Consider the following 27,500-nt stretch of genomic DNA (forward strand, 5'->3'; position numbering starts at 1 on the left):
CCTCTGGCCGTTGTTTACTTGCTAAATCGCTATATTTTCTCCTTCAAATATACCCATTAAAATTGGGTGCCCATACTACACTTCTAAGAATCCTTGTTATGGGTGTCCCAGGTAAAATGTTGCTCGTAAGGTGCTTTACCGAATACTCTGTCAAGATCAAGGTATACACAATCCACCTAGCTCTCCATCTCTTTCAGTACACCAATCACTCTCGAGTAGGAGCTTAATCGATGCGTCACAGACGACCTTCTAGATCAGGGGTTCTTAACCTTTTTTCTCCAATTCCCCACTTTTTAGTGAGCCAACTCTCCATTTCCCACCACAGCATCGGTCTTTGTCAAATTCTATTTTAACCCATGCAGTGTTTATTACGTAGATATACGCTTTGCTTTCTTGTTCTATTTCACGGCTCTTAATTGTTGTTTTCCCCACTTGGCAACTCCGCCATTCCCCACCAGTGGGGAATTCCCCACAGGTTAAGAACCACTATTCTAGATCTAAAGCCAAAGTGACTGTCTGTCTGTGTCCATCTCTTTAAGACATCTGAATCATCAATGTTTCACAAACCTTTCATGTGAATTCATTACTGTACCGCTTATTGATACCGGCTTGTAATTTAGTGGTGTTTCCTTACTTCCAGCTATATGAATTGGTACTACTTTTAGTCCTTATAATTAACACATAATAAGACTATGTTGACTATAAGACTATATTCACCAGCTGTATCCTACACTTTCTAAGTATCCAGTTTGAGACCTCAATATACCCTTTAGCTTTTGTAGTATCAAGTAACCCCTAATGGTTGAACACTTTACCTATTTCTGCGTTTGTATTTTCTAAAATCAAAACAATACTCACCTCTCCTTCCTCTACAAATCTTTTCCTCATTATGAAGACAAACTTGAAGAATTCATTCATTATATCAGCCTAAGCTGAAGTTTCCTAAAATACTTCACCACCGATATTTAGCTTGGCTCTTCTTTCATGTTTCTCAATTTAACACTGATAAACTTGTAAAGCTATTTGAGTTCATCCTTGCAATTATCTGTGATACCTCTTTCCAAACTTTCTTACCTCCTCCGTAGATTTTGGTGTAGCCATTTCTAATTCATTTGTAATCTTTCTTTGCTTTATTGGATCTTCCCTTTCTCTATTTGCTCAGAGCCATTTGAACCTAATCTACTTGTAATATATTTTTTGTTTTATTGGACCTTTCTCTTTCTATGGATTTTTATGTATCTCAATTTTTTATTGAGTCAGTCGTGTTTTCGTTTCATCTTTTCAATAATCCTCGGTTCATATTTATTTACTCCCATGTTATAAATCTACAGAAAAAAAATCAGAGGTCCAGTGAGATTCATGAATTTTTGTAAGTCTCCTCTCCCAGAATAATTCTTAAAACCTGACAACCATACCTTTCAAAAATTGAGTTTATCGTGCAGTTCTATTTCGTTCCTTGGCTCTATATTTTTTCTTCCAAATGAAATTCAGTTGTTAAAGGATCACATTTTCAAAAACCCTATGATGCCTAGTTCCTTGGCAATTATGAAATCCGACCTCGTGAGGGTGTTGTCATTTGTCAACCAAGTCACCTCCTTTACCCATTGAGTCATTACGTTCTCTATTGCTATATCTAACTGAGTTTTCCCGCAGGAATCTGCATTACCACTTGTTTCCCATTCCTCCACTGGACCTCATTGCAATTAAAGTTTCCCACAAGGACTATAATGTTACTTTGTTCTTTTTGGCTCGGGTTCGGCCAAGACTCTGCAGGGTACGACGTTTCGGCCAATCCTAAATGTTGCTATTATTATTTACCTATCATTGAAAGAAAAATAATAAAAGAATTAAAAAACCGACGTAGGACGTTTCGGCCAGTCCTCCAAATGCTGCTATTATTATTTACTTAGTATTGAAAGGAAATATATTATTAGAATTAAGAAAATATATATCATTTCAAGTGACAATATTTTTTGCATATACTGTGTGAAAACGAAATTGAATTCCTGAAACAAATTATCTAAATTGAAATTATACAGTGCACCAAGTTATCTAAATTAAAATTATACAGCTTTCATTTGTGGACTAAGGTAAATGGTGTTATTGTTGCACAAAAAGTTGCCTAACATTGATAACATATCATAACAAGGAGTCTAGGGTTGGGTTGTTCAAAAACTAATTCTGGCGTTAGTTTATCTTGATGTTAAAAGTCATGGTAACGCTCTGTGTTACCATGATGTTTAATGTCAAGATAGATTTAACGCCAAGATAGTGCAAAAAATGATTTTGAACAACCCAGTCCAGAAGTTCAACATCATTATGAGCATGTAGGAGGGGAGCGTATCGAATGTAGGATGTTTCGGCCACAGACGTTTCGGCCACAGACGTTTCGGCCACTGGTGTTTCGGCCAAAACTCTGCAGGGTACGACGTTTCGGCCAATCCTAAATGTTGCTATTATTATTTAGTTATTATTGAAAGACAAATATTATTAAGAGAATTAAAAAAAACCGACGACCGAGCAACCGACCAGTAAATTCACTTTAGTGAAACATGTAAACACAAACAAATAAATATGAGCGATAGAAACATAAGTCTGCGACCTTTTGAGCATATTTCATTCTGAACCTATCTCACAAAGTAAACACAACTGAACACGCAAATACAAACACGAAAACACAAGCAATTGAAACATAAGTCTGCGACCATTCTGACCGGTTGATAGTAAAGTCGCTATTATTACAGTCGCTGTTATAACGCGGTCGCCGTTAAGACAGTCGCCGTTTTGAAAGTCGCTCACCTGATTACGTCGCCCTTATGAAGTCGCTATTATGACAGTCGCTGTTTTGACAGTCGCTATCCTGCCCGGATGCCGTTCTTTTTATGGACGAGAGTCGCGTCCGATAGCATTTCTTAATATTCAGCTTTACTCCAAGCTCATGTCTTATAAAGGACATTTGTTCCATAAGGTCTCTCATATTCGGGTCTTTAGTACTAATTTTCATGTGAATTGCCTCTGCCTTACGCCCAACAAGAGTTATTTCTTCCATCGCTATATCGTTTCTTACAAAAACCCACCACCCATTTTATCTACTCTGTCTCTCCACTAGATCGTGTATTTATTATTCCCCAGCTGAAGACCTACATTGCTTGGACGCTTGGTCTCAACTGCCTATAAGATATAAAGTTCATTTATTATCAAGTAATCACTCCAATCTGGCCGATAGTAAATCTTTATATAATATCACTGTACACTTTTAGTTTCCTTGCAGTGCTTTGTATGTCATATCATCCTGTCCCCTTTCAAAATAAAATCTTCATCCTGTTATTGTGAACTCGCAAGAAAAAGTCTTTAGTTATCATTTTTCTTAAATAAAATATGAAAATAAGATGATAACTGAAGAGGTGAAGAGGAGAGCGGAAGTGGAAATAGAGACGAAAGATAGGGCTGATGAATGAGTATTGGGATGGTTTGGACACATGGAAAGAATGAATGAATAGAGATTAGTAAAAGAGGTGTGGAAGGCAGAGGTGCGGGGAGTGGATTTGATGGTACGACCGGGGATGAGGTGGATGGATGGGCTGAGGGGGCGTTGAGCAAGAGGGGAATGTCTGTTGAGCAAGGAAGGGAGAAGGTAGGAGATAAGGGTGAGTGGAGAGTGGCTGTGTATAGACGATACGGTGATGCAAGGAGGGGAGGGGTAGGGAATGGGGGGGATAGGGGGCGTTTATGTATGAATGATATTTTGACGCAGCCCGAAGAGACTTCTTCCCGTCCTCGTTCTGCATAAGGGGACAGAAGGGAGTGGGTCGCCGATTAAGTCAAGCGGCCTTGCTGTGGATGTACTGTGTCTTGCTACATTGCTTCTGACCCAGGCCAGTGGTCGGGATACAGAGATAACCCGTCATCCATGAGGAGCTAAGATGGGAGGGAGGAAAGGGGGTGGAGGGAGTGGAATGGATGGAAATAGACACGTGCCTTTTTCCTTATAAGAGAGAAAAAGCTTTTGGCATATAGATAGATCGTTTTATTTTCTTACTTTAATTCAATTTTACAAGTTTCTAAACTTATATTCCCATATAGATGAGTGTGTACTCCTGTGTCCGCTTGTCTTTGTGTGTGTGTGTGTGTGTGTGTGTGTGTGTGTGTGTGTGTGTGTGTGTGTGTGTGTGTGTGTGTGTGTGTGTGTGTGTGTGTGTGTGTGTGTGTGTGTGTGTGTGTGTGTGTGTGTGTGTGTGTGTGTGTGTGTGTGTGTGTGTGTGTGTGTGTGTGTGTGTGTGTGTGTGTGTGTGTGTGTGTGTGTGTGTGTGTGTGTGTGTGTGTGCGTGCATGCATGTGTATGTAAAAGAGTTTGTGTGTACATGATCCTCCATGTGCGTGCACGTGTTAACGTACGCATGTATGTATGTGGGCGTTTATGTACGTTTATTTGTGTTTATGCGCGCATGCCTTTTTAAGTGTGTTTTTAAATTCCAGCACAAATTGGTACACATTTATTCTTTCCCTGCATTCGTAGAAATTCAGTGGAGTAACAGAGCTGCATGTTTATTTCTTCAAAATAAATGAAATATCAATATATCACTTGTGTTCAACCGGTTCTACATTTATGAAATAAAAAAATAAACACTTACATAATATTGAACCATTTTGATAATAGTAGCATAATATGAATACTTTTTTTTAACTCGTAAGAAGAATATTTATGTAAACAGAAAAAAATATGTGAATAGTAAAACAGCAACTTTGATTTCCTACTGAAAGAAACACTGCCATTTTTTTTCTTTTCTTTTTTTTTTCCGTGTGTTTCGTGCATACCTGCAAAACGACATTACAATACTGAGTTCTTTTTGTCCTATTTTCGTTCAAGGTCTCGTGGATTCGAAGCCGCGATCTTCGCATACTAACCGTGGGTCGTTACACGTATACATCGGACCTACGCTTTGAAGCTCTACATCAGAAAGGCACAACAGAATGGACGCTTCGGATCAAGTCTGTACAACACCGCGACGCTGGCAACTACGAATGTCAGATCACGACAAAACCCATCAAAACGTTTCGAGTCAATCTCAAGGTTGTGGGTGAGTAGTATGGGAGTTCGTTTGATTGTTCCTGCATAGCCAAAAACATAAGAACATAAGAATGAAGGAGACTGCAAGAGACCACAAGGCCTACACTATCCATCACCACCTGTCATCCACATCCATAAAATTGTCTAATCGTTTCTTAAAGCAACTGATAGTTTCAGCGCTTACTACATGGTTACTAAGTTTATTCCATTCGTCGACCACCCTATTAGTAAACCAATTCTTGCCTATTTCCTTTTCAAATCTAAATTTGTCCAGTTTGTAACCATTACTGCAAGTCTTGCCCTGTTGTTTTAATATGATGACCTTGTTTGCATCACCCTTGTTAAAGTCTTTGATCCACTTGAACACCTCTATTAGGTCACCCCGCACTCTGTGTCTTTCCAGAGAGTGTAAGTTAAGGTGCCTGAGCCTCTCTTCGTAAGGCAAATTTCTGAGTCCATGCAAGATCTTTAGGTGTGTACACTTATTACGACAAAACCAGTCAAGTCATTTTGCGTGCGTTTTAGCATTTGTTAGGTCGTTCCTGCATAGTCAAAGCAATGTAGAACTTTTGTGCGTATTTGTTTTTCCTAAGTATTATCACATTTGTGTATTAGACACAGCAAAATTGACACATAAGAAAAAAATAGTAGCTATTGACCAGCCAAAGCATTTTACTCCGACAACACAGTTTAAAAAGTGTCATAAAAATAGAAAAAATAAATAGTAGCAACAACGGAAAAACTATCAGACAATCACTCCGGAAAAAAAAGAACATACCAATTCAAAACAGTGCAAAAATAATGCTCAGAAGCAATTAGATTTCTTGCAGAACAATAGAGAAATACAAAGGTGAATGTGTTTACACATGTCATAGATAGCCAGTTGCATTGTTTCCTATAAGTAACAGTGCACTACGACATTTGGCTCTTACTGTTTCAGCATCGCTGTGCAATCCTCAGCTGAGTAAACTAAACGCTGTAGCAGTGCGCTCGATGTAACTGGGACAAAGTTACCCCAAGGCTCCTATTCCAATAAGGAACTAAGCAACACTTTCAACGGTTAGCTGTTACCAAACTCCAGCCTCCTCTTCCCGTTCTTTATCCCTCTTTCTTGTTCCTTTTTGCTACACCAAACGCCGCTACAAACTTTATATTACTAAATTTTCCTTGTTTACTTTTTCATATTATCGTTTTATCGCTTATTCTGTTACCCTTCTCTTCGTCCTCGAATCTTTCTCTTTCTTCCAACTCCATCTATTATCTTTTATCTCCTTTTTTTTTACTCCCTTGTCCTCCTTTTACTCTTGCTCTCTCTTCTTCTCTCTTTCCTCCAACTCTTTGTTTTACTGCCTATTTTCCTCCACCTATAAACACTTTAAAAAAAATCCATCTCTCACCACATCTCCCAGTCAGCCAAGTAATTGCTACTCCAATATTCTTCATTCTGGTGATAATCCTCTCCCATCTTATTACCAAAACTGTGTATCATATCCATAACAGAAAAATTAAATAAGATAAAAAAAAATGTGTTGGACGGTTGGATACGCTCGGTGGTAAGGAAAATTGTGTCACTGCTAAGTGCACTGCTCAAATAAATCAGAGGAATTGGTGTATATACGTATGTTCAGCTTATATGAAAACGCCATCTTGGGACATGATAAATGTTGAAGCTGGTAGTTATAGTATCGCCATTTATCATAAAAGTGTGAAAGGATATATGGTTTAGTAAAGAAATATGATAAATACAGGAAGAACGCTAGCTGGAGAAAAAGTTGTAACATACTCGTGAGCAGTAATTCTGTGTACATACATACGAATAGGACATGGTTTCTGCTACTGCCGATAACGCTGGACAGATAGCAGTAAATGTTCTGGATGCTGTATAATATGGAGACATAAAGTCACGTTTCATAAAAATGGCCTATTATTTTGTCAGCATAATTTTGGTAATGGTGCCAGCTTATCACAAAATGAGAGAGCAGGTGATGCTCATGAAAGAGACTGACTAAGTGATACTTAAAGCTTATCTCGATTAACACAGCCATTTCAGGGTGGTACTTTTCCTTTTATTCGTAGTAAACAGTTCCGTAACGAAGTGAATAATGGAAATAAATTATATCATAGAGTCGTAGTTGGAGAAGATACACGTATATCAAACAGGGACCCAAAGAATTCATACATGATAAAAGCAAGGCAGGAAATTCATTCATGATAATCCCATCCTTATCAAGGGCTACTTGTTCTATTTCATTTAATATTAGGCAATCTCATCCAATTGTGTGGTTTCCATTTCACAGTGAAAGGGTATTCAGCTCGATCAATCCCTTTTATACTAGGGGGCACTTTTGTTTTTAATCTGAAAGGGTTCAGATGCAATCCTTTATAGCAACACTTCTTTCATGATTTCATATCTATGTTTGCTCGCAAACATGCAAATGGTTTTCATAACATTCTCTTATTTCTACCTCTGTCGGAGTATAATCTTAACGGCTCATTTGATTTCCGTTTTATATACATTATATATATATATATATATATATATATATATATATATATATGTATATATATATATGTATATATATATATATATATATATATATATATATGTATATATATAATTATATATATGTATATATATACATATATATATATATACATATATATATACATATATATATATATATATATATATACATATATATAGATATATATATAGATTATATATCTATATATAGATATATAGATGTATATAGATATATATATATATATAGATATACACATATATATACAGTGTCCGTAAAGTCTCTTTACAATTTTAGAAATTTATTGCAAAGGCAATTGACCAGATATCTTAACCAGATTTGTTTTATATTAAGCAACGTTTATTAAAGTTTTTTACTCACTTAATACACTTCTATATGGGCACCATTAGTTGCACAAAGCACATCAAGACGGTACTCGATATTTGCCATGTTTGCTGTAGCATAACCTCATCAATGGTGGCAATGGCATCAGAAACCCTTTGCTTCAGGTCAGTAATGTCCTGTGTCTTTGTTCGATACACGATATCTTTCACATAACACCATAGACAGAAGTCCCCACATTGGGGACTGTATGTTTGTCAGTTCTTCAATCAAACGTTTCCAGATCGGTGAATTGGAAGGGATGGACCAATTCCATGGACCAGATTCCAGATTCCAGATTCCACGTTCACCAGATATCCCATGGACCTCTTTCTAGCTTTCGTTTTGAAGTTTTCTCCTTCTTTTTTTTCATGGCCCAATGGTTTCTTTTCATACGTTTCACTACCATTAAGTAGATCTAGCATTTTATTATTATAGTCGTGTTTGTTCATTATAAATATGCCTCCACCTAAATCTGCACTTGTGATTATGATGTTGTTGCCTTTACTTGAGTTATCTAAAGCTATGAGAAATCTCCTAGGAATTAACTTCTCTTTTAGTATATTAAACTGGTCTATGTAGTTTGTGGACTCGCAGTAATGGTTACAAACTGGACAAATTTAGACTTAAAAAGAAAATAGGCAAGAATTGGTTTACTAATAGGGTGGTCGACGAATGGAATAAACTTAGTAACCATGTAGTAAGCGCTGAAACTATCAGTTGCTTTAAGAAACGATTAGACAGCTTTATGGATGGGGATGACAGGGTGGTGATGGATACGGAGCTGCCTAGTGTAGCCCTTATGGTCTCTTGCAGTCTCCTTCATTCTTATGTTCTTATGTTCTTATGTTCACTGAGGTAATGATGTCGTACTCTTTTCATTACGCAATATGTTTAATTGATCTTTTATTTTCGACTGCTTATTCCAAAAATGTTCTAGCTGCGTTTCAAAGGGGTATTTCGTGTTCTTCAAAGCGGGCATAGGGATAGCGAGGACAGTAGGTCACAAGGTCAGCCAGATCATTAAACATAAAAATACTAATGCGACGAATGAAAAGTGTCGTATATGAAATTCCGTGTAAAAGTTGCCCTTCACCATACTATGAAGAATCTGGTCGAGAACTTACAAAACGGTTAATTGAACATAAAAGTTATGTAAAAGCACACCGGACAACTAATTCTATTGTTAGGCACATTGAGGAACAAGACCATCTCCCTGACTGGAATAATGCGGTTGTTTTTAATAAAGGATATGCAAAAAGTTTGAGAAAAGCAATTGAAACTGCTCATATTAATATCAATGAAAACATAGATAATAGAGAAGGTTTCGTATGCCTGGCAAAACCTACCAACCATGTAATAGTTTCAGAAAATAATAAAACTCCAGCAATAAGCTTTCCCAGGTGGCCTGTGATATGAAGGCAGTGTGTGTATATTTTGTTCGAATGTAACCAAATGTTGCAAGCTTTGATAAAGACACTGTGAGGTCGAAACGTCAGTAATAAATTCTATTTCCTTGTTTCTTTCTCCATCATTCATATATATATATATATATATATATATATATATATATATATATATATATATATATATGCAAAGAAATCACAAAACACACGTGATAAACTATTTTTGCAGAAACCACCGGGAAATTGAAAAAACAGATACCGAACGTTTTCGTCTATTTAGACATTTTCAAAGGTACCTTTGAAAATGTCTAAATAGACGAAAACGTTCGGTATCTGTTTTTTTAAATTTCCCGGTGGTTTCTGCAAATATATATATATATATATATATATGTGTGTGTGTGTGTGTATGTGTGTGTGTGTGTGTGTGTGTGTGTGTGTGTGTGTGTGTGTGTGTATATGTATATAACTATATATATATATATATATATATATATATATACACACGAAGAACACAGAGTCGGAATAAAAGGAAACTTAGAAGAAAATATAACCTCTATATTTTGGCTAATGGCTATAGCCGTCATCAGGAAAGTACAGGTTACATGAAATGATAGAGACATAAATACAACTGAGATGTGAGTAGAACAAGCATAGCTAAAAACATGACAATCCGTCGCGCAGGGCGGAGTAAGAAGGGAGGGGATATGTCGTAGAGGTGTGAGGTCAGAAGGGAAGCTGGTTCAGAAGTGGTGGGGGAGCGGGGTCAGGAGGGTAAAGATTTTTAACCAAACGGCTCACAGCTAGCCGTGAGATTATGTACGGGACCTCTGGAGATGTTCAAGTTTGGACATTTTTCTATTAAAGCGGATTCAACGATTTTCTTCTGAAACTGCAGTTGGACTTAAATAAAATTTTGACCTTGTCCCGATCGAGACTATGATTTTTGGTGCTGACGTGTTGGAACACAGCGGAATTTTCCTGGGCATATCTAATGGATCTTTTGTGCCCCGTTAGCCCATAAGCCTAGTTTATATTCCTATTTACCTGTCTTCACACAATCCTTCCACTTCTTTATTTTTGTATGAAGAAGGCTTACAATTTATCATTTACTATCTATCTGAATCTTGCTAAGAGCAAAGCACGATTTGTGATGGCACTACTTCCCTATGCCATCGTTGTTGTATTGACCCTTGACCATTCACTGCAAATCGTTCCGTTTGTGTACTCCGCCGTACTACGCAGCAAACCTCCTGTAACTGATCATTGATCATAAGTTGCCTATTATCATAGTCCTATATCTCATTATCCAACTTAAGATAACCTAGTTATGGTCGATTTCAACATTAATTTATGTATTGGCACCATAAGATAGCTAGTAAGAGCAATTTTAATGTTATATAACTCATGCAAGGGTACGTGGACTAACATTACCTAACACAACTTACATAAGCTACTGTGTTACAGTGGCACATCTTTTATGTTGTATCGTAACACGTGAGTAAAAGCAGCAACGACTGCAACAGCACTGTAGGAAAGAGGCCAAACGCAGAGTATGGATTCCAATATATTTGACGTTTCGCTCAGCAGGGCAGATTCAAAACATCTACGTTTCATTGTATGGTTTTCATATTTTATAAAACCATACATTGAAACATAGATGTTTTGAATCTGCGTTTATATCCCTCATTGACAATATAAATCAGAACAGTGGATTTTTTGCAATAAATAAACCATTGGCAATTTTAATAACCAAGTAACAAGCAATTTGCGCATATTGTGTATACACCCTTTTTATGTTTGTTTCTCCCCGCAAGCTCGGGCTATATAAGGAGTAAAATGTTTGAAAATCCATGTGAACAAGTTGTATATACACGGTAAAGGAAACATGGACTGGAGGTGAAGCTTTTATTCCTGATGTTTCGTCTATCGACTTTCTCAAAGAAAGTCGATAGACGAAACGTCAGGAATAAATGCTTCACCTCCAGTCCATGTTTCCTTTACCGTGTCTATACAAGTAAAATGTTTCTCAACTGTGTTATTTCTGAAGAAGCCCTGCTGGGCGAAACGTCAAATATATTGGAACCCATACTCTGCGTTTGGCCTCTCTCCTACATCGTAACACGTCATGACACATCATGAAACATCATGACACATCATGAAACATCATGACACATCATGACACATCATGACACATCATGACACATCATGACACATCATGACACATCATGACATGTCATGACACATGAAATGTCATGACGGTGCCGTCGAGCAGAACTTGTCCTTGATTCTTCAAAAGGGGACGAAGAAATTCATCGAGCTTGTTCCGAGTGCCAAGGAAACGTTTCTCGACACGTGTCTTGAGATGTTTCCAGACATCATCAGTGGAGGCTGGCTGGCGTAGATCTTGAATTACTGTGTCGGTCAAGTGTGGAGTGAGCGACGTGGTGTTGAGCGTAGGAGGAGGAGATGGAGACAAAGAGGCAGAACGTGTGGTGTGGTAACTCCAAGATAATAATACGTCACATATGCAGATACTTGTCCTGTTGCCCACTGTACCATCATATGCACTTGGGCCCTCCACTGGAATTTGCGAGTGGGCATCCCCAATAAACAGCACTGATCCCTTACGCAATTGCTGGTGAACAAAAATCCGGAAGCCTAGGGTTCTAGATACAATACAGGCGTACGTCTTGAATAGAATCGCTAATGACGACGATGTAAATCAAATAATTCCAACAGTTGTCCCCTGACTCGAACCCGAGACTTACGCGTGGCAGGTCGTCGCTCTTCCAACTATGCTACCGAGACTGACCCCGAGGTTGAAGAATCTTGTAGTCTCGGTAGCATAGTTGGAAGAGCGACGACCTGCCACACGGAAGTCCCGGGTTCGAGTCCGGGGGACAACTGTCGGAATTAATTGACAGGCGCACGTGTTGTGAATGGGGAACAGAATAGACCTATGAATCGTGATGTCGTTGATAGTATGAAGACCACGCAGGAAGTACTCACACTTCCACGTTGCCCAGACTGAACCAAATAGCTCCAAATCAGTATAACTGTATCCGATGTTGATACCCGGAAAAAAACAGTATTCGCACTAAACCAAAACCTAAACTATTGTCATGATTGTGCTGCTCAGACGTGATACGTCTGCCTAAAGGACAGACACAAAAGTGAAATAAAACTGAGCTATGAGGAGGGGTTGAACGAAGGCTTCCTTTGTTTTGCGGGAGGTTTTGTCATGGGCAGTGGACAATTGGAACGTGTTCCGAGAGCTCAAGAGCGAGTGAAGAGGTTTAGATGCTGAGGGTAAACCCAGCCATCTGGTTCATGAGATCCGTAGAGGATCGGAGGTCGGTGATGTTAGAAGGCATCGAGAACTCCGATATAGCATTTACTTATTCCTTGCCGACAAGTATGCTATAATGACATTGATTCAAGAATTGGGGAGGGGGGTTGCTGTAGGTCACTCTCACTCTCATATTCATTTCCTGTTTGAGGGTGTCGTATACAATTCTGGCGAAGTTGGAGACTGCACCGCCGCAGAGTCCATATAGATATATAAATACCTTCAGTAGTTTAGAAAGTGATATAGCCCAGCCTGAAACAATACACGAATTCAAAAATATTTGTAATTATTGGAATTTAATGTAAAAAAAAAAATTAACCATCCATGAATTTGAAGCATATGATAAATTAGAGTAGGGGACGGAAACCCACGAGCGTTGAGTCTTTTAGTACACTAAAATTAGGTAAATACATCTCTGGAGCAGAGGTAATATTGGTCACTGCCAGAAGCATCTCTGAGACAGGTAGTGTAACGTCATTGGGCATGTCATGTTTCAGCTGAACGCTAAGTTACATATATCCCTACTCTCCACTGATACATAAATGCATACAAGCTTGTGTAACTAACCCTAAACGTGTTCATATCATTCAAATATGCATGTGTACAGTCATGATCCACAGTTTCTACCACGCCTGGGCTCCTAGAGGCGAGAAATATATGTCCTTCATTTTGGAAGCAACAAGGGTTCCGATATCAAAAACAGTTCCCAAACGCTACCAACTGGAAGCACGATAGTTACTCACGAAATATATTTGCATTTTAAAATGCACTTGAGTTATACATACTAACCAATGAAGTTGAATCATCATGACTATACGTAAGAATATATCTACTTTAGAATGTTATTATGAGGTTAGAAAGGTTCGCTGTAACAGGCGGCGAATACTTAAAACTCACTGTAACTTATAAGGTCATGGAGATTGTTACTATATGTAAGTAAAGATCTGGAGTCTGGGATCCATATTGAGAGAGTAAAATAACAGTCATAATAATAATGACAACAGGTCAGCATCAAGATATAACAAAAGAAATGTAAATTGATGGCGAGTAATCGCTAGCGTATGATTTAAAAGAACCTAAATCAGCGCTATGGCGTCATTCACCAGAAAATGAAGCTCCATATGTTGATACATTTATGTATTCAGCAACAATTAGAGATGTGTGCACATGTGTCTACCATTCAAAGGTGGCTTGCAGACTGACATTATGAAAAATATTGAGCGTAGAAACTTTTTTATGTTATATCAACTTATCACCATTAAAGTGTCATAAATACACAGCACAAACATGCTGAAAGCATTATGACAACACTATAACTTTCATTGGGATAATTTATTGAATGCTGACTTTTCTTCAATATTCCATATTTTTTATACCTAATAAGAATAACCAAATAATATACACATGATTACATTTCTAAATATATATGATGTATATCCTTGGCGCCTAGTGAATATGTATTACATATAGAGACCTATTAATCCTAGCTATCTGAAACTCTGACAGAAGCAGTGCAATGGATATTCAAAACAATTTACAATATTGCAGTTCGTAAAAGGTCTTATAACTCTGCCCATTGTAACTACTTACAACCCATTCTCAATGCATAGGGGCAGCCATCTTTGCTGGCAAGTGGACATTGTAAGTCGGCGAGAATTTCAACAGTTCATGGGTAGCTGTGAGAGAATTGCAATTTTTGTATCACATCATTTATTGGATGTTTATGTTTACAGAAACTCCACCGATGATCAAACGTGGTCGCCAGTGGGTTGAGTGACCCCATTTTGGTTCTATTTTGTAACCTTGACGTGAAAAATAAGAATCACTTCCAGCGTCTGTAAGAGGTTAAGCGTTATCGTTATTATGGAGTGGGGGGTGATTCTTAAGTTCTGTATATGCAAACTCAATGACCTGCCGCATCTTATTACGTCTCTCGAGACTATTTTCATGTTTTGTCGAACCAGAAATAATTTTACCTGTAGGTATAGATTCCACAAATATTTTCATTGTAAACTAAAGTAAAAAAAATTTGCAGAATTTTTAGGGAAAAATATTTTGAATTTACTTATTGATCTTGAATTATCACCATGACCTCATCATCAGTTAATTTGCTCTTTTCCGCATGTATTTCTAGCACGCGACTCTTCTGCGCTTACATTTAGCGGCTACGAGATTATGTGTTGTCATTGGCTGAAGCCCCATGACAAGCTATGTTTTCATTGGCTTCAACCAATATTAGCTGATGAGTGCCAAGACCGGTTATTGTGAACTCCACGATATACAAGATCATGGTTACATTGTCCGAGACAGATGTTTGAGTATAGGTTGTAAGGGACTTTGTAGCCATATTGTTAAATTTGAGATTGTAAATTAGTTACAGCCTCCATGATCTAGTAATTTAATGAGTTTTAAGTATCCGCCGCCTGTTACAGAGAACCTTTATAACCTCATAATAATATTCTAAAGTAGAATTATTCTTACGTATAGTCATGATTATTCAACTTCATTTATTAATATGTATAATTCAAGTGCATTTTAAAGTGCAAATATATTTCGTGAGTAACTACCGAGCTCCCAGTTGGCAACGTTTGGGAATTGCTCTTGACATCAAAACTCCCGTTGCTTCTAAATAGAATGGCATATGTTTCGCCCCTCTATGAGCCTAGGCGTGGTAGAAAATGTGGATCGTGGAACTATACAATTAGTATGTCTCGTCCTTGGCCACAATCTCAAATCAATTGCATTCGTCTTATACATAATATATGCTATGCGTACATCAGTGACTTTATTTCATGCTTTATATGATTTGTTTATTTTATTCCAAATTATCGAACCATATTCTTGGGGGTAGCTTACAATTTACTGAAACTTAACTCTAAATTTTACTGGAGATCGTAAGATCAATAATTGTAAAGTGTGTCAGTCAGGGCCGAGATTGTTCGTATATATAGAAGCGTCGGTAAACCACAATGCATATGCTAATCTGATGAAGTTGATTCCAGATAGTTCTCTCTGTAGCCTTATAACTTGGAACTGTTTCATATTCGAATGAAAACATGTTCATTGATATTTGGAAACATACCAGAAGTTTCCGGATTTCAGGGAGTATTGCCGAGAGGTAGTTTCCCTCCGAATATAAGGGAGTTTCGAATTTTATATTCAGAATAAAGAGAACTACCCTACAATAATATAACTGTCCACTTCGGTCGTCTGATCATGCGACAGCATGACTATTCTTTCAAGTGTAAAGAAGTACAGTGCGAGGCTCCATCTTCATTTTTTTTTTAAACACTAGGAACTATAGAAAAATGTCATAACAAATGGTGGTCGGAATTTCCAGCGAAGAAGAATATGTAACATAGATCTATATTTAGACAAGATTTTAGCTCATGAGGAAACAAACTTTGTTAACTCTTATACATCGAAAGGATCCCCTTGAGTGAATAAATTCTACTGACGGCAAATAGGAAATCTTTGTAAGACTGATCACCACCTATGGTTAACAAGAATGGGCTCAAGACTCATACAAACAGCGACGGATTTCTCTGGCTGACTGAAATTGGTTTTCGTTGAACAGAAAGTAAAAATAGAGAACAATTGCTGCAGTGTTCAGTTTAAGAATGGGGAGTTTTGTGTTCAAAAGATGTACAGATCATTATTGTTACCATACCGCACATTTTTTTTAAAGAATAACGCCCCAAACTCTATATAAAAGAGGCGAGACCCGTAGAAAATGTTAAAATTATCAAAAAGATATGAAAACAGACGTAATTAGAACAAAGCAGAAATGAAGTGGAAGATCTTAATTAGAACGTAATCCAGTTTAAATAGGACATCACGATAGAATTGAAATAATAGTGAACCATTTATTTACGAGTAGTTTGGTCCATGATCTTGTTTTGGAATTAAACCTAAAACTATTTATCACTGTTAACCCACTATCGGAGAAATAATAACGGAAAGTACTTACCGTTATTATTTCTCCGATAGTGGGTTAACAGTGATCTTTTACAAATGTGTTATAACATACTAGTTTCCAACTAAAACTATCTGTTTAGCTTGAGGGCGATACACGTAATAAAGGCATATAAAAATGAATTATTCAAAATGCAATAAGGTGAACACCCTGTATTGATGATAAAAAAAACATACGAACTAAATTTAACCATTAACCCTCCGAATTATGCTGTGCCCAAATGTCGCACCCAGTACTTTGTGACCAAATGTCGCACCCAGTACTTTGTGACCAAATGTCCTGTGTCCACATGTCGTGTGCCCAAATGTCCTGTGCCCAAATATCTGGATAGCCTGGTGACATCCTCTAAGCTTAACAAAAGCATCTATCGTCATACAAAATAAGATTTTTATAGCACGTCACCATAGCAATAGAGTCTAATGATTGTGGACAGTCATTGCTGAAGAATATGGAACGAAGGAGCGAAGACAGAAAATAAGTAATAATGTGAAACGGAAGAGCAAGATGAAACGAGAAAAATATCAAGGACATTGATGGCTTGAGGAGGCGACTGAAGATGGCAATTACAGGATTATGAAATATGTTATAGAAATGAATTTTTAATTCCTTACAAGTCGCATAAGTAGAAAAGAGGCTTCAACGTGCAGAGCAATAAATTTGAAAGCAGACACAGAGTTAACAGTGAATATAACAAAAAAGAGAAAAGGGGAGGTTGAAAAAGAGTGAAAAGGAATAGGAGAAAGTGACAACCGGAATTAGTTGGTTCCAGAACATGGGCAGCACGAAGGAAACTGAGACTGGCGCAATTGAAAAAGTCAGTTACAATTCTGGAAAACTGTACCCAAGATGTCAACAGTTACATACGTAGTAAGTCTAACACATGGATGAATGAAAAATTAATGAATGACTGCACAGATAAAAAAAAATTAATCAAATAAATACATATATAACCAAATTATAAGTAAATGGAATATATAGACAGATAAATGAGTAAATGAATAGATTTATAAACAAGCAAACAATTAAACAAAATAGATAAACAAATAGATATGTATGTGAATGAATGAACACACAAACGCGCTGACAAACAGAGTTTACTTCAAATAAAAGAGTTAGAAAGGAAGATTGTTTAAAAGATTTCAATATAGGATGTATGAAACACAAGTAAAAATAGACAGGTGATGACGAAATAATGTTGAAGTAGCCCGGTTTTGGATCTAAGGAAATAAGTTCTCTAAAATAGTAAATAGTAAATAGAACAAACTTGTAAATAGAATTGGTAGGATAAACACCGAAGCAATACGAAAGAATGTCTGCTTGCCTACATAACATAACATAACATAACATAACATAACATAACATAACATAACATAACATAACATAACATAACATAACATAACATAACATAACATAACAATGAAGGAGACTGCAAGAGACCATAAGGCCTACACTAGGCAGCTACTTGTATGTCTATCTATTTATTCATTTTATCAATATTGTTTCCCTGTATCTGACCAAGTAATGCACTAAAAATCCTGTCTGAATTATTTTAATCACTGTGATTAAAAATTTGGAAAAAAAAAATGTGTGAGTAGTAAAGAGCCATATGTAGAAATAATCAAGAAGGAAGCCTATTTCCCTTTGTTATGGTTGCCGTCAGGCTCTTTGATTAATCTCCGAGATATTCCCTCGGTAGCAATAGCAATATATCAACTTCAATACCATTTGGTATTTTCCTTTTTTTTTTTTTTAAGTGCCACTTTGCTCATCTTCGCGGTTTTGTTTTTGTTTTTTTGTTTTTTGTTTTTTAAGAAAGGTGAAAGTGAAAGCCGGTGAAGTTGATGATCTTGTTTTTATTTTCCGGTTATTCAAAGTTTCTTCTCAAGTTTTACAAATGACTGTTCTTTGAAAAAAAAAAGTATTACTCTATTTCTTTTAGTCACCAAGAAGTTGAAATTCTAAATTTGCATATAATTTTTTAAACAACTATTATTCTGTTTAATAGTGTCTCAACTTTTGCACATATACAGATTACATACAAGTATGTAAATCTACATCATGATTACGCAGTCCTAGAAAATACGTCAAATTAGACATAAACAATATATCCAAACGCAACCACGCAACCACAGACCCCTACATGTCCACAATCATGAATCCATTATTGTACACATTCCCATGAGGAAACGCGTCTATATGAACATGTACACACACACACACATACACAATTCAAAGCTTAGTATGATAGTTGAAGAAAAGAACACAATCTCACAATTATAGCTTCTTTCATGTATATCACAATTTGGTAGATTCACACACACACACACACACACACACACACACATACACACCGTGGCCGGACATTTGGCCGACGGACAATTAGCCGACGGACATTTGACCGAGTGGACATATGACCAACAAGCATTTGACCGAGTGAACATATGGATAAACAGACATTTGGCCAAATTTTATTCTTATTGTTTATTTCTATTATCAATTCGAAAAAATAATAGGAAAAATATTTTTTGTATAATAGAAAGATATTTTCTTACACACAGACACGCACACACATACACATGCATACACAAACACGCACACACACACACACACACACACACACACACAAATACATACATAAACAAACATACACGCACAAACACACACACACACATTGTAACAGACTAGTATAAAGTGGGGTAGATGGTGAGAGCTGTATTTTTATGGATCGGATGTTTGTAAACAGCACAGTTCGTAGGCGAAGGTTTACGCAAGCTCCTCTCCGCCTAGTCATAAAAATGGTCGGGAGCCTGTATGACGTGTATATAATTTGCGGACGCAGAAATTTTGTAACCTATGTAAATTATGCAGAAATTCGAGATTGCTTAAGTAGACAATATTGTGTATAGGCTTGTAACAACAAATCTGATTGGAGAAAAGGTGGAGGAGGAGAAAACACCTAACAATGCGAGTTCTCACGGGATTCATAAATTGTGCCTGGAGAGGCACGTTGTGTAACCGATATTCAAGAAAGAAAAGAAAATCTACAAACATTTCATTCTCCATTGTCTGGAGTACACTACATGGACATTGAAAAGAGGAGTACTTGTAGGCACAGGGGCTAATGACTTAAAAATATGTAAACTAATACAGAAAAAGAAGTGATAAGAGAAAGGTGGGTAAGAGTGAAGAAATGGGAAGGGACTAAAGACAGTGGTGATAATTTAGAGACGTACGAAACGAAAGTAAAGCAAAGGAAATACACACACAAACACGTTAGAAATAAATGTGTATCTACAGGCGAAAACACAAGGCATAATTTGCTTCGCCGAAACCAAGCTCAATGTACTGATATTGCGTAGGAGAAGGAAAGTATAACATATGGGATGGTGGACATGAGTGGAAAAACTGGAGATGATGCGACGATGACAATGAAAAGAAGCATAGAAATGGAGGGAGTGGCAATAGGAAAAGGAATGGCTGAGATAAAGCATATGATAATTCCATGTGAGAAGGAGGAAAAAGAGACATCGCAGTGGCGTATATAGCTCAAAAAACACATGGACTAAATCAGAATACAAAGGGTGAATGAGAAATATAGCCAAACAACTGGAAAGGATAACTGAAAATTGCACAAATATAACGGTAATGGGCGACTTTAACTGAGTAAAGGTAATATGGGATGAACAGGAGATAGATGGAAATGAAGATTCGTGGGGAAACATATTTATGAAAATGACAATGAATGATATGATGACTCAATGGTCGAAGAAACCAGCAAGAGGCAACTGCAAGTATAGATTTGGTCTTAACCAGTATCTAATACGAAAAAGGAGTTGAAAGGAGAAAAGGAAGAAGATAAAAAACATATTTCAAAGACTATAACATTGGAACAAAGTCAAATGTTTATATATTTTGAAAAAAAAATCAATATAAGTGAGAGAGGCCTCAGAGCCACATGGTATTTTACAAATCGCGAGAACTACGTGGCGTACAGTACATGTTGTCCCCACATGGCTAGACCTGACGCGCTTATGACAGTGCGACTCTGCTTGACCCGACCTAACCTAATCCAGTGCAATTATGTAATTACGCTCCTGGCCGCAAGTAAAATAGATTAAATTTTACCTTACAAATAAAGGAGACGAACTTATCTTACATTTTTTTCTCTCAGTAGCATCGTCCCTACACTGGTGACCCGAGTGAGGACCCGTTGCTGCCTCTCCAACTCTCCCAACGACCACTGGGGAACATTAAACTAAGCCCAGCATACGTCGAGATGCTGTCCTTCGCCCGCCTCCTACCTATAGCCAACGGAGCCAGCAGGAGCATCGACACGTCCCTCAGTGGTCGTTAGGAGAGTTTGGAGCAGCGGTGGGGGCGGCAGCAACGGGAGGCGAATCCACGATCCTCACTCGGGTCACCAGTATAGGGACGATGCTACTGTAAGAAGATTTTTTTTGTTTTTTTGTTTTTTTAAGTTCGGGTCAAGCAGAGTCGCACTGTCGCAATTTGTACAATACCATCGAACTCGGAGGCCTTTCTCACATCTATTGTTTTTTTTTTTTTTTTAAATATATAAACATTTGACTTTGTTCCATTGTTATGGTGTTTGAAACATGTTCCCTATCTTCATCCTTTTCTACTTCCAACTCTTCTTTCGTAATACTGGTTAAAATCAAATCCATACTTGCAGTTGCCTCTTGCTGGTTCCTTCAACCATTGGGTCATTATATTATTCATTGTCATGTTCATCAATATGTTTCCCCAAGAATCTTCATTCCCATCTATCTCCTGTTCACCCCACATTACCTTTACTCAGTTAAAGTCGCCCATTTCCGTTATATTTGTGCAATTTTCAGTTATCCTTTCCAGTTGTTTGGTTATGTTTCTCATTCATCCTTTGTATTCTGATGTATTTGTATATGTATATGTATATGTATATATGTATATGTATATGTATATGTATATGTATATGTATATGTATATGTATATATGTATATGTATATGTATATGTATATGTATATGTATATGTATATATGTACATGTATATGTATATATGTACATGTATATGTATATGTACCCCGTCTTGGATATTGGCTACATATTATTGCGCAGTATATTTTGCGTAGTAGCATGCATCCGAAACTATAGGGACTATATTGGGCGCCCGTACGGACAAGAGGCACACATCATTTTCTCTATGTCAGAGGAAATCTACTTATAGAGAAATTATGCTATTTTATTGAACTTTCACTGTCCCTCCGTAATGTTGTTCCTCCACACTCTCAATATTATCTTGTGCGACTTCTTTAAGTTTATATTTCCACTTCTGCCTTTGTCCTCTGTGTTAGGAGGAAGAAAACAAAATACTGCCACCGAGTCTTCCCACACGGGTCATAAAGGTGGCTAAACGGGATGGAGTGAAGGGACTAGGCATCCAGCTCTATGAGAAGTCAAGGCTAAACACGGTCTGGGAGGAGTTTTCTAAACATAACCCTAATGTTTGGGTCTTTTAATGTGCGTGGTTGTTGCACAGATGGGGGTAAAATATAAGAGACGGGCATTATATTTGACATTAAGTGAAACTAAGTTGAAAAAGAGCTGATGTTGAGTTTGGGAGTGTAGTGAGGAGTGTGTCGGGAATCAGGAGAGGACGAGGGAGGAAAGGGGTGGCTCTACTAGTAACACTGGTCAACAAAATTTATCAAAATACATGTGCCACAAGCAAAAGGATGTGAACTTGATAGAACTTTTTCTGTTGGTTTCAAATATGTTTTCAGATTTTTTCTATAAGACATAGTTTTTCTGTGGTAGCAGGGAGGAGATAAAAATAAGGTTAGTGAGTGGTAGGGTCATGAAGTGAAGAAGGGAGTATAAGAGAAGAAACGAGAATCCAACCCACGCACTTGTTGTAAATTAGGACGAAAGAAACATATGAGTTATATGTGCAGTTATATATATACAGTGAGAACGGGCACTGGGTATAAATAAAAACTATAATAATGTTTATTTGTTATTCATATTATTATAGTTTTTATTTATTAATTTATTATTATTATGATTTTTTTCGCATCCGACCTAGATATGGACCAAAAGGTCTCCTGTCGGCATGCTCCGCCTTTGTAATCCTTTGGTCAGCAACGACACAATCCAACAAAGAAAGGAAACTGTACTCACAAACCAACGGCGCACACACTAACAAACATGAATTATGTTGTGACAAAAAACTAATTGAGAACTACTCCTCAAAATAACATTGCACTCATAAATAAAGGGAGAAGTACTTTGGATGTTGAGACACTGATTTAGGACTTACGAAAAACAAATAAAAATAAATTTAAAAATAATAATAACGAGAGGAAACAAGGCGGACGAATGCATCTGTTGTGTGGGAAAGTGAGATTAGCTACAGGAGCATAAAACCAGCAGATATTGCAATAGTTATTAAGAGAAAGTATATGTAGATATGTACCGGAGAGAGCAAGCGGCAGAAATGTATGAAATTAAGTCGGCAAATAGCAAACTGAGGTAATGTTTGCAAAGAAATTTCAAACGTGGAAGAAGGAAAGATTAAAACGTTGGTTTCATTGAAGAGAAAACTATTAATGGACATTCTGAGGCCTGTTTTTTATTGATTTATTTATTCATTTATTTATTTATGTATTTATTCATCTATCTAGCTATCTATTCACTCATTTTTTATCTTATTTATACATTTTTTTAAGAAAAGGGATTAGATCAGTGGTTATTAGCTTCGACAGTGAGAGGAGACGTGAGTAATTTCCTGGGGAGAGAGCAAAGGAACAAGCAGGGATTTCTCTAAACATATATAGAAATGAGCAATAAAACTAGAAACCGTGTTTCTTAGATTTTTTCTTTTAATTACTGGATTTTCTTTAAGGAGTGGTGGAACGTGAAGACATGGACGTGAAAGTAGGGATTAACTCCTTCTGTAGGTATGTGGATAGCAAGGTTAAGACCCAAACTTATAGAGGGATAAGAACACTTACAACAAGGCAATTTAGCACTTTTTTTTTTTTTTTGTAATGAATGAACAGTCGGCTGGAAGACTTTCCAACAATAATTCGGTTTCCACTATACAAATGTATATTCTATTGCTGCCCTTGATATACAATAAGACAGTTTTTTTAAAGTAAATATTGCGAAGAAAAAATACAACTTATGATGATTTTATAGGTGTACTGGGAACAATGAGTGGTTCGTGACTTGCAGCAGAGGCTGTACTAAGAGTTGCCTAAATCAAATGAAGTAATTAGTAACGTAATGCAAAGTATAAAATCGTAGCATAAAAAGAAGTGTGGTTAGACCCAAAGAAATAATATGGAAGAAGACAGAATTTAGGAATCAGTCAATCAAATCAGCCAACCTGAGTTCACTGTTGAACAAAGGCCTCCTTCATAGCATTCCATGATTCACACGACCGCGCAAACCTCTGCCACGTCACTCCTGCAAACCTTTCAATCTCGTCTCTCCACCTTCTGTCTGGTCTTACTCTTCCACGCTTCCCATCTCGCGGCGTCCACTCAGTAACACACTTGCTCCATCGCTCATCAGTCATTCGCACCAACTTACCTGCCCAATTCCACTTCCTCTCTTTTGCCGCCTCCACAATATCTTTCACTCTAATCTGCTCTCTCACCCAACTTACTCTCGATCTTCCAATTTTTCTATTCCCAACCCAACTTTCTAAAAATATCTTCCAAACAAGTTGTAGATAATTTGGATGAAATTGTATCGCCTTGACGTTCTACTCTCTCGATCTTGATCTTTTTTGTATCTTTATGTAGTCGAATTATAGCGGTACCTTTCGCATAAATCTTTTCTAAAACCCTTACGATCTGTTCGTTTGCACCCTGCTTGTGTAGTGAGTTTAGTATTGCAATTTGTTCTACCGAGTCAAAAGCCTTCTCGTAATCTAAAAAATACAAACATAATTGTAGAAAATTACACAGGTTCTAGATCATTAATATAAAAAATTATAAGGATGTACGAGGTATTTAACAAGGTATGGATGAAAATTTTAAGATGAATTGTTGTTTATAATGATTGTATATTCAAGCGCAGTTCACACGAGTAGCGTTTCGGGACCAAGTTCCAGTTTTCTCAGCAACTTTTTCTCGCTTTGCTCGTGCGAACCGCGATTCACACGAGCAAAGCGGGAAAAAGCTGCCGAGAAAACGGGAACTTGGTGCCGAAACATTAATCGTGTGAATCGCACTATAGACAACGAAGATGTGGGTTATCAGGGTCAGGAGAAACTCACAAAATCCAACTTTTAAGAGTAACATCAACGTGGTAAGACGATAAAGACAAATATAAGTAAAAGAAACAGTAAACGTTATTCCAGGGAAGGAATCAATATGGGGTATTTATAGACATTATTGTGGATGTTATAAACCTTAAGTATAACAGGAACCTACACTTTGATGCAATGCAATTTTATGCAATGGGGGGACGGAGAGGGGGGGTCGCCGATTTAATGAAGCGGCCTTGCTGTGGATGTGCTGTGTCTTGCGACACTGCTTCTGACTCAGGGCAGTGGACAAGGTGCAGGGATGACCCGTCATCTAGGAGGTGCTAAGATAAGAGGGAGGGTGGAGGGGTGTGGAGTGTATTCAGGGATGGAATGGGTGGGAGTGATTTTATGCCTTTTTCTTTTTGGCTACCCCCCTCGTAAGGGGGAAAAAGCCTTGGTATATGTATGTATGTATAACAGGAACCTAAGGACGCCCACAAGAAACAAATGTGGCAGATACTGCAGCTGTAATTAGCCCAATAGATAAGATTTGGAGCTCTGGAAAAATATGACCTCTAATTGTAAAAAGGGCAAGCAATGGTAGCAAAGATACAAAATGCTATGGCTGTAATGCGTACGAAAAAGTACAAATTGCTCTCTTATTTAACATGAGATCAAGCGCAAACAACGTTCCTGGTGGAAAGAACGCCTTTATTATAAAACAGATGAACGAATAAAAAGTAACTAAACATATCAGGCTGAGACAATAAATATAACTGCTCGCGCAACGTAAAAACAGCAATTATTGTACTTGTGGTCAACGCAAAGCAACTTAACAGTTAATGTCAAATAGCACGGACTGCAATCAACTCCAACACCATAGAACAAGAAAACGGAACAAACAATATTAGATAAAACATATGAATTCTAATGTCAAGGCAGAAATATCGGAGATAACGAGATTAGAATTAAAATATAGAATTATATAAACACGAATACAATCTATGTCGTACAATAGAGCAAATGTCAAGGATAGTTCACATTGTCAGATTACAGACGTTCAATTCATATAGAAACCAACAAATAATATTATCATTTAAAAACTAGAGGGAGAAAGAGAAAGAGAAAGAAAGAGAGAGAGAGAGAGAGAGAGAGAGAGAGAGAGAGAGAGAGAGAGAGAGAGAGAGAGAGAGAGAGAGAGAGAGAGAGAGAGAGAGGGAGGGAGGGAGGGAGGGAGAGAAAGAGAGGCAAACAGAGAGATACTCGACGTTCATAACACACTGCCCCCTACTCCAATTAACTTTACACAATTATTTACTTACACGCTGCTTCTTAGTCACTATATATCCACTAGATTAAGAACCATTTGTATACATATATATATATATATATATATATATATATATATATATATATATATATATATATATATATATTATATATATATATATATATATATATATATATATATATATATATATATATATATATATATATATATACATACAATATCACCACAGAAGAGAAAACTGTGGACAGTAAGTACTTTCGTGTATTACATCTTCTGACAAAGTGAGACAGATGGTTATGGTTAGATACATAAAAGGGAAGGAACATGGACATGGGGGAAACAACAGCGGGGAGGATGGAATGCACAATTGATTAATTAAGTGCATGACTGTGGATAGGAGGTAAAGGGAACACGGGCTGAGGGAAATACTTTTATTCCTGACAAGTTTCGCCTGAGTGGCTTCTTCAGAGGAGGTAAAGGGAACACGAGCTGAGGGAAATACTTTTATTCCTCACTAGTTTCGCCTGAGTGGCTTCTTCAGAGGAGGTAAAGGGAACACGAGCTGAGGGAAATACTTTTATTCCTGACTAGTTTCGCCTGAGTGGCTTCTTCAGAGGAAGAAACTAGTCAGGAATAAAAGTATTTCCCTCAGTCCGTGTTCCCTTTACCTCCATCCACATTCGTCATAATAAATTAATAAATAAAAACTATAATAATGTAAATAACAAATAAAACATCATTATAGTTTTTATTTATACCCAGTGCCCGTTCTCGCTGTATATATATAACTGCACATATAACTCGTATGTTTCTTTCGTCCTAATAATGTATACACATAAGTGCATGACCTCAACTTCCTCGCTTAGACTTAGTGGATACTTTTTAATCACCAACTTGGTCAACAATCTATCACATTTGAAATGTCCATAGCTCAAGATTACATTTCTATGTATTGAAGAACTTACAGGATTTCAGACCCAGAATTTTGTTTATAATGAAATAGGAAATAGTTTGAATATTAGAAAATAATTAAAATAACCCGTCCGTAATCTTAATCAATGAAACAGTGCCGCTAAAAAAAATCCTGTAGAAATTATATGTCAAAGTATTAATTAAATATGGCCACACTATCGAAAGAACCCTTACCAAGAACAGCCCGACTAACAATAACGGGGTAGTGTATAAAATTTCTTCCAAAGATTATAACAAAAATTCTATTAGGCAAAATGGGAAAAGCTTGGAAACAAGGA

General features: G+C 37.1%; 1 protein-coding gene across 1 annotated transcript in view; it reads left to right on the plus strand.

The window, feature by feature from the left end:
* The window catches only part of LOC143033675 (zwei Ig domain protein zig-8-like), a 168,675-nt gene that overhangs the window by 88,354 nt on the left and 52,821 nt on the right, over positions 1-27,500 (plus strand). The window contains exon 3 of the mRNA XM_076199167.1: positions 4,868-5,078. Coding sequence (XP_076055282.1) covers positions 4,868-5,078 — 211 coding nt within the window. The remainder of the gene's footprint in view (positions 1-4,867; positions 5,079-27,500) is intronic.

Source organism: Oratosquilla oratoria, chromosome 2 (genome assembly GCF_046742065.1).
Source record: "Oratosquilla oratoria isolate Oo_2021 chromosome 2, ASM4674206v1, whole genome shotgun sequence".
In the NCBI taxonomy this organism is placed as follows: domain Eukaryota; kingdom Metazoa; phylum Arthropoda; class Malacostraca; order Stomatopoda; family Squillidae; genus Oratosquilla; species Oratosquilla oratoria.